The sequence below is a fragment of the Lygodium microphyllum genome, chromosome 3 (assembly GCF_053477565.2).
Source record: "Lygodium microphyllum isolate KBCC chromosome 3, Lygodium_microphyllum_v1.1.10, whole genome shotgun sequence".
NCBI classification, from domain to species: Eukaryota; Viridiplantae; Streptophyta; class Polypodiopsida; order Schizaeales; family Lygodiaceae; genus Lygodium; species Lygodium microphyllum.
The window spans coordinates 166800787-166809771 of NC_141137.1; the positions used below are offsets into that span (position 1 = coordinate 166800787).

The 8985-nt window shown below is 42.2% G+C and overlaps 1 protein-coding gene across 1 annotated transcript; it reads left to right on the forward strand.

The window, feature by feature from the left end:
- Window positions 1-6308: 6308 nt before the first annotated feature.
- LOC148039136 (uncharacterized) lies at window positions 6309-8369 on the forward strand. The gene is made up of 5 exons (XM_087675318.1): window positions 6309-6880; window positions 6924-7013; window positions 7500-8018; window positions 8106-8172; window positions 8304-8369. Exons 1-5 carry the CDS (start codon window positions 6309-6311, stop codon window positions 8367-8369), a joined length of 1314 nt encoding a protein of 437 aa, XP_087531444.1.
- The last annotated feature ends 616 nt before the right edge of the window (window positions 8370-8985 follow it).

Sequence of the window (8985 nt, forward strand, 5' to 3'; positions counted from 1 at the left end):
GTTGGATGCAGACATGTCTGAATTGAGTGCAGCAATGTTTGCACATGGGACCGGTGTAGTTGCAGATATTGATATCTGGCATAAACGCATTGGTCATGTTAATGTACAACGACTTAAATCAATGCAGGCCCAAAATATTGTTGCAGGATTGCCAAAATTCAAGGTTGCAGAAATGCATAAGGTATGTGAAGCCTGTCAGTTTGGAAAACAGGCAAGGAAACCATTTCCTAGACATGTTCAAGAGAGTGAGAAGCCATTGGAATTAATCCACTCTGATGTGTGGACTACTAAAGCTGCATCTCTTGGAGGCTGTCATTATTTTGTTACTTTTATTGATGACTATAGCGGAAAAGTTTGGGTGTATTTTATAAAAAAGAAAAGTGAAGTTTTTGGGCATTTCAAAACCCTTAAAGCTATGGCTGAAAAAGAAACAGGTCTGCAAATAAAATGCCTAAGGTTAGATGGAGGGGGAGAGTACCTCTCAAATGAGTTTGCAAAGTTCTTGCAGGAGCATGGCATAAAGCAGCAATATTCATGCAGTTATACCCCACAACAAAATGGAATTGCAGAAAGGAAAAACAGGCATATTGGAGAGGTATCTCGTGCCATGCTCAATGAAAAAGACTTGCCAGATTTTTATTGGGCTGAAGCAGTTGCTACAGCAGTCTACATAATGAGCAGGACTCCCACTGCAGCAATACATGGAATGACTCCAGAGGAGAGGTATACTGGTAGGAAACCAGATATTTCTCATTTGAAAAATTTTGGTTGCATTGCCTATGTACATGTGCCAGATGAGCTAAGATCCAAGTTGGATCCAAAAGCTGAGAAGTGCATCTTTATTGGTTACTCTCTGCAGCAAAAAGGGTATAGATGCTATAACCCTTCTACTCGTAAGTTTACAGTGAGCAGAGATGTTGTTTTTGATGAGATGAGTAGCTGGTATAAACCAGTAAATGTGATTGATGATGTAGATGCACAAAATGGTAATGCTGCACAGAATTCACAGCAGCAGTCACAAGATATTAGTGGACTTGGAGCGTTCTCTAGCAGTGGTTCACATTCTTCGCCATGGACAGGCAGATTGAGATCAGGAGAATCTTCTCAAAGCAATGTAGATAGTGGTATGCAGGTATCACGAAAAGGAAAAGAGAAGGTTGATCAGCCCATGTTTGATGTGAATGCAGGTCACTCTTATGTGGATGGTGAATCCAGTGGCTCAGAACAGAGCATTGATGATGAGTTGGGTATTCCTTCTATTGTTACACCTGGAGTAAGGAAGACCAGGGATGTTTTGAGAGCACCTGGGAGTGAACCTACTTTGCGCAGGTCTACGAGAGCTAGGTATCCTGTGGATAGGCTGAAATATGATGGATTTACAGCCATTCACTATGCATATATGGTCAAAGTGATATAGGAACCAGAACCCACTTCTTTTGAGCAAGCCATGGGAAAAGAAAAATGGGAGAAAGCCATGGATGAAGAAATGGATACCTTGGAAGCAAATGCTACATGGGAATTGGTACCTTTGCCTAAAGGTAAGAATGCAATTGGCTGTAAGTGGGTCTATAAGGTGAAGCACAATGCAGATGGTTCTGTGAACAGATACAAGGCAAGATTAGTAGTCAAGGGGTATGCACAAACATATGGCATTGACTATGAAGAAACATTCAGTTCGGTTGCAAGGATGGCAACCGTAAGAGCAGTCATTGTTATGGCTGCATCAAAGGGATGGTCTTTACATTAGATGGATGTAAAGAATGCCTTCTTGCATGGCGATTTGCAAGAAGAGGTCTATATGGAGCAGCCACCAGGTTATGTGCATGCTGTTCATCCTGAGTTTGTTTGCAGGTTGAAGAAAGCCTTGTATGGCTTGAAGCAAGCACCTAGAGCATGGTCTGACAAGATAGGACAGTATCTTGTCACTATTGGCTTTCAGATTTCCAAGGCAGATTTCTCACTTTATGTGAGAAAAACAGAGAAAGGTATTATGCTACTTGTCATTTATGTTGATGATTTGATTATGACAGGTGACAGTGATGAAGATATCCTTCATGTGAAAATGCTATTGAAGCAGAAGTTTGAGATGAAGGATTTGGGAGAGCTGCGTTATTTCTTGGGCATTGAGGTGATTAGATCATCAAGTGGGATACAGCTCTTGCAGAGGCAGTATGGATTGGACATGCTGTCCAAATATGGGATGACAGGCTGTAAGCCTATTTCAGTTCCTTTGGAGCAGAATGTGAAGCTGAGCACAGATGCAGTTGAGCTTCTAGAAGACCCTACTATGTACAGACGCATAGTAGGAAGTTTGATTTATATGACTATTACCAGGCCAGATTTGAGCTATGCTGTTGGATTGGTAAGTCAGTTTATGCAGGCTCCAAGGAAACCGCATTTGGATGCAGCTAGACGCATACTCAGGTATGTGAAGTCCACATTGCAGTATGGACTATTTTATGATACTGGGGTTCAGATACAGTTGCATGGATACACTGATGCTGATTGGGCTGGTAGCATTTCTGATAGACGATCTACCAGTGGATATGTGTTCTCTTTTGGGAGTGCTGCAGTCACTTGGAGCAGCAAGAAACAGCCTACAGTTGCCTTGTCAAGCACAGAGGCTGAGTACAGGGGTGCAGCAATGGCTGCATGTGAGGTAGCTTGGTTGCATAAGCTACTTTATGATATGCATGAGCCTACAGATGGGCCAGTTGTCATTTATTTTGACAAGATGAGTAGTATACACTTGGCAAATAACCCAGTCTATCATGCTAGAACAAAGCACATTGAGGTGCATTATCACTATGTGCGAGAGAGGGTTTTACTAGGTCTTATTGATCTAGTTTATGTCAGCACAGAGGATTAGGTAGCTGACATATTCACGAAGGCATTGGGCGCAGAGAAGCTGCGCAAGTTCAGAGACCTGCTTGGTGTGCAGGAATTGGGATTGAGCTCGAGGGGGAGTGTTGAGATATCGAGCTCCACTCGTGATACGCCAGGGTGACCGTTGTGTATTTATGTCACCGACATGTCAGTTGCAGATGCGGTTGGTACACCGCCCCTGAATAATAGCTACACGATAGCTATCCTTATCTACTCTAGTTCGTGGCTCAGTTAGTATGCCACCTTAGTTAGTTGAGTTTGGTTTGAGACCCATATCTAGGGTTCTTCTATTTCTTTGTACTAGAGTTCTTTTGGCTTACACAACTAAGAAGAGAAAAACAGTTTTCAGCCTCCACCCTTGTGTGTCTTCCCCCATTGTGCAAGCAAGAAAGCTACAAGTGAGACTCCTTCCTTCTCTCCCACAATCTTGACACCCCCTCCCTCTCCCATTTCCTCCCTCTCCCTCTCCCTCTCTCTCTCTCTCTCTCTCTCTCTCTCTCTCTCATTTCCTCTCCCTCTCTCAATATATATAGACAAATTATATTAAAAAAAGTAAAAGAGAGAGAGAATGCACTCTCCCTCCCTCTCCCTCTCTCGTTTCCTCCCTCTCCCTCTCCCTCTCCCTCTCCCTCTCCCTCTCTTTCTCTCCCTCCCTCTCCCTCTCTCATTTCCTCCCCCTCCCCCTCCCTCTCTTTCTCTTTCTCTTTCTCTCCCCCTCTCTTTCTCTTTCTCTCCCTCCCTCTCCCTCTCCCTCTCTTTCTCTCTCATTTCCTCTCCCTCTCTCAATATACACAAATTAAACCCTAAATATTAAAAGAGAGAGAGAATGGACTCACCGTAAAGATTTGGCGAGGGTTCGGCGGCTCCTCTTCGCGACGACTCCTCCTCCTCTCCTTCGCGAACGACGGTGGCGGCGGCAAGCCTTCTTCCTCTCCCTCTCTCACCGTCTATGCAAAATGGTCGCTCTCTCTCTCGCTCTCCCTCTCGAAATGTCTCACAAATGCGCGAGATGAAACACACTTGGGTTTCGGCCCTCTTTTTTTTCCCTGTGGGGCGTCGCTATTTGCGTCGCTATTTCTGCATCGCTACCCGCCGTCGCTATACATGCATTTCCTTGTAGTGCTCCTTGAAAGAATGCATGTTTTCTCTTAATGTGAAGGATTTGTGAGAATCCAAACAATATGAGATTAAATAATCAGAGAACTAGCAAGGATTATGTGTTACGTATTCATAGGCATAGACTCAACTCTACATGATATAGACGACGTCAAATTGCTAGGCTTAGGGCTAAAATGGCAAGACATGGCCAGAGGGGGTATAAAGAGATGTGTTCTACTATAGTTGAGTGTCGGAACGTTTTGCAAAGAGGGGCTCTAAATCATGCTAGCTTGATTCGTGAGGGACTTCACAGTTTGATTGAGCTGAAAATCACCAAAATCTAGGAAATGCTGTGATTAATGAGTCACGTGTCAATAATGCTCCAACCTTTAGTGCTCGAAATGGAGGTTTTTGCTCCATCTAATTGGTTGGATGTTATGCCTAATTTATTGCCAAACTTGCTTGGGGAGCTTCAGTCTATGATGCATCAACACAATGCATATGCACAAGCTTTTAGATCCGTGGGTATGCAATTGCAAAACAATCCCTTGCATGATTTGAGAATGACTATTTTTGGGGTTCAACATGCTAATAGACAATACTCGACTCCAGTGGCAACTGGGGTTGCGGCTATCATGCCAAGACAAGGCGATGAGAATACTCTTGATCGTCGAGACATACATGTTTATAGTTGGGATGGACGATGTATTGCTATTTCAAACTTGCATAGGGCATATATGCCAATGCTATACGTTCTTCTTTTTCCTATGGGTGATGATGGTTGGCATGTAAAGGTACCTTATAGTGGTGTTAATGTTCCAATTAATATACATGGATTGTCTAATAAGGACTGTGTTACTCAGATGTAATTTTATGCATTTTGACTACAAGTGCATGAGGACACTGAGGTGTGCATGTTGCGGGGTGGCCGATTGTTGCAACAATTTATTGTTGATGCTTATTGTAGTATAGAGCAATGTAGGTTAGCTTGGTGTCGTCAAAATCAATCAGTTTTACGCTTGGAAGTTTATAAGGGCTTAGCAGATATGGTGGGAGTGATGGATGATGGGCCGGTGCGGATTATTGGTGCCTCTATTGGTAAAAGGGTGGTTTTGTCGTCTTCTTTTATTGGTGGGCCAAGACACATGTATCAGTTGTATCAGGATGCCATGGCTATAGTGCGAAGTAAGGGAAAACCTGATCTGTTTATAACGATGACATGTAATCCAAAGTGGTTAGAGATAACTAATGCTTTGTTGCCTAGACAGACTGCTTATGATCGTCTTGATTTGACTGCTTGGGTATTCCATAAAAAACATGCTGATATGATGCATACATTGTTGAAAAGGAATATGTTTGGGAATGTTGCAGGCTACGTTAGTGTGATTGAGTTTCAAAAGTGGGGGCTACTACATTCTCATACTTTGCTAAATTTGGAGCACCCTTTTAAACCCTCTGAAGCATGCCATTATGATAGATTTTTTTGTGCCGAGTTTCTTGATAGAGCAAAGTTTTCAGCTTTGTTTGAAACTATCTCAAAATGCAATGTCCATGGTCCTTGCGGTGTAATGAATCCCAAGAGCCCTTGCATGCGCAATGGTCGATGCACTAAAAAATTCCCTCGGAGGTTTGTGAATGCAATAGCTATTGATAGCTCTAGCTATCATGTTTATAGAAGACGAGATGATGGAAAGACAGTCACAATAAAGGGTAATACTATTGATAATCGATGGATTGTTCCATACAATCCGTACTTGGGTAAAAAATACAATGCACATATAAATGTTGAGGTATGCTCAACGGTGGTAGCTGTTAAGTATTTGTATAAGTAAATATACAAGGGACATGATCATGCAACGATTAAATTTTTTGTTGGAAACTCAGGATTAAATGGTACGACCTTTCGTGAAGTGGATGAGATCGAGAGTTATTTAGATGCACAGTATGTTTCTGCTTCGGAAGCGTGTTGGCAAATATATGACTATGCATTGCACAATGAGAAGCCTAATATACAGTGGTTGCAGGTGCACTTGCCTGATGAGAATTACGCGGTGTTTCAAGATACAGACAATATATCAAATGCTATGCAGAAGGAAGATATCAGGAAAACTACTCTTACGGAATGGTTTGTATGCAATCGTATTCATCCAGAGGCTCGAGTTATTCGGCATCAAGACTTCCCGGTGTATTGGGTGTGGAATGCACAATGAAAGGTATGGACGAAGAGAAAGCGTGGAAATACGTGTGGTCAAATATACTTTGTGCTGCCCACATCTAGTGAGCGTTATTACTTGCAAATGCTCTTGACAGTGTCTCGAGGATGTATGTCTTTTGATGATTTGTGTACTATTGGCAACGTGGTGTACAACACCTTTGAGGAAGCCTGCATTGCAAAGGGCATGTTAGAGGGTGATGATGAGTGTGTTGTGTGCTTGGAAGAGGCTGCATCTATACAAATTGGTGCCCAGTTGCGTGCTTTGTTTGCTGCAATTTTGGTCTTCTGTGAGCCTGCGCAGCCTGGTCAGCTCTGGAATAGGTTTATGTCACCAATGGTGGAGGATATTTTTTATAAGTTACAGCTAGAACATGTGCATATATCTTCTGCACTTCTACAACAAGAGGCATCAAAGAGGGCTTTATTGCATCTTCAGGATCTTTTGCGACAGCATGGGCGAAGATTGTCTGACTTTGATGGATTGCCAGAACCTCATCGAACAGATTCTCAGTGGTGTGCTAACCCTCTTTTAGAAGATGAATATGCATATGATATACTGGAGCAACGTAGAATTTGTATTTGTATGGAGGCAATGTTGAATGATGGACAGAGGGTTGCATACAATGCAGTTATAGGTGCCATTGGTGGAAATTTCGGGGTTGTTTTTTTTGGATGGTCCTGGTGGGTTTGGAAAGACATTTCTTTACAAGTGTTTGCTTGCTAGGTTGTGCAGTGATCGTCATATAGCATTAGCAATGGCATCATCTGGCATTGCTGCTTTGCTTCTGCAGGGCGGTCGTATTGCTCACTCGAGGTTTAAAATTCCATTGGATCTATGTAATCGATCCACCTGTAATATTCCTATTCAGAGTGATCTTGCTCAATTGTTCAGACAGTCGAGCCTTATTTTATGGGATGAGGCTCCCATGATGCACAGGTTTACATTTGAAGATGTTGATAGAACTTTAAGAGATATTATGAGCTGTGATAAACCATTTGGTGGAAAGGTTACTTTGCTTGGGGGTGATTTTAGGCAAATCCTACCCATCGTGATGAAGGGCTCCCATGAAGATATTGCTAATGCGGCACTATGTTACTCTCATTTATGACAGTATGTTAAGGTGCTAAGTTTGTCTGGGAATATGAGGATATCAACCGCTGGTGGTGTAATGGATAATGGATTTGTTGGTTGGATTCAAGGGATAGGGGATGGAGTGGGTATTACGGAGAATTGTGATAAGTTACATATTCCATCTAGCATGGTATTGAAAGGGCGCTCTATTGAAACCTTGGTTAATAGTGTGTACAGTGAAGTGTCCACGGTGAGAGACTTTGGGGCATATTTCAGTGAGCGTGCTATACTTGCAGTGCGGAAGACAGAGGTGGCTTCTTTGAATCATTGTGCATTGCAATCGATGGTGCCAGGAGAAGTTATACAATACTATAGTGCGGATTCAATTGTAGAGACGGGTGATAGCTCATTTTTATACTCTGTAGAGTATTTAAATACACTGGATCTTGGAGGTGGATTTCCTCCCCATCTATTGTTGCTAAAGATGAACGCACCTATTATTCTGCTTAAGAACTTAAATCTAGCAAAAGGTTTGTGTAATGATACACGGTTGATGTGTAAGGCATTCAATAAAAATGTGATAGATGCTGAGATAATAACATGGACAAATGTAGGGAAACGAGTTTTTATTCCTAGGATCACTTTTATTCCTAGCACCTTGCAATTTCCGTTTGCTATGAGGAGGAGGCAATTTCCTATTCGACTGGCATTTGCTATGACGTTCAATAAGTCGCAAGGCCAGACATTGTCTGTTGTTGGTCTTTACTTAAAGTCACAAGTATTTACACATGGACAATTGTATGTTGCATTTTCAACGGTGAAATCCTCATGCAGTGTGAGGGTGTTATTGGATGAGGATGGAAGCACTGTGAATGTCACAACGAACATTGTGTACAAGGAGGTACTTCAGAAGATGCAATGAGGTGCATTGCTTTTTTGCAAAGATGCATATGGAGATGAATTTTTTGGAGGGTGGAAGATATGCTTGCATTTTTTTAGAGATGTATCTATTGAATTTTGATGTCTTTGTAGTCCTTGCTTGGTGTGTATGTGAAATACCCTCGAAGCTATATTCGGTTGGCATATACTCGATGGTGATTGAATATATATTCCCTACACTGTATATAAGTGTTTGCTTGACTTTTGCAGATGCCTACTCCAAGCTGGGGTTATTAACCAGCTTTTGAGTATTAGAAGGAACTGCAGTGTAACTTGCGCACAGTGACAACGCATGATATTATAAGAAGAACGCTTGCAAGGGTCATTGAGCATTTGTATGATGATGTCAACATAGAGATTTTACTTCTAGTTTTTATTGAGGTGGTGCATTGTGGGTATACTCAGTGCTTTCGAGTGCATATGGGTGAAGCTGAGCAGGATAAGAGGTTTCGGCGATTTCACACTGATAGAATACCGAGGGGGTGGCCGGCGTATGAATTTAAGGACCTCAATTGTTTTGTGACACTACATCAAGCTGTGGCAATGCTTGCCAAGTGGTTTGCAAGTATTAAGCTAGGTATTGTTATTCCAATGTTAAGTGATCTTTGTTAATTGTTGGATGTGTTCATGTTTACGTTGTGGGCTTTTAAAATTTTAGGTGCAAGAAAGAGAGGAAAGACTATCATGTCCCCTGTACCATCATCGGGACGAAGAGTGCCAATGGAATCACCTAAGCATGCTGTGTTGGAGAATGGAAATTTTCCCAGTGATTCCT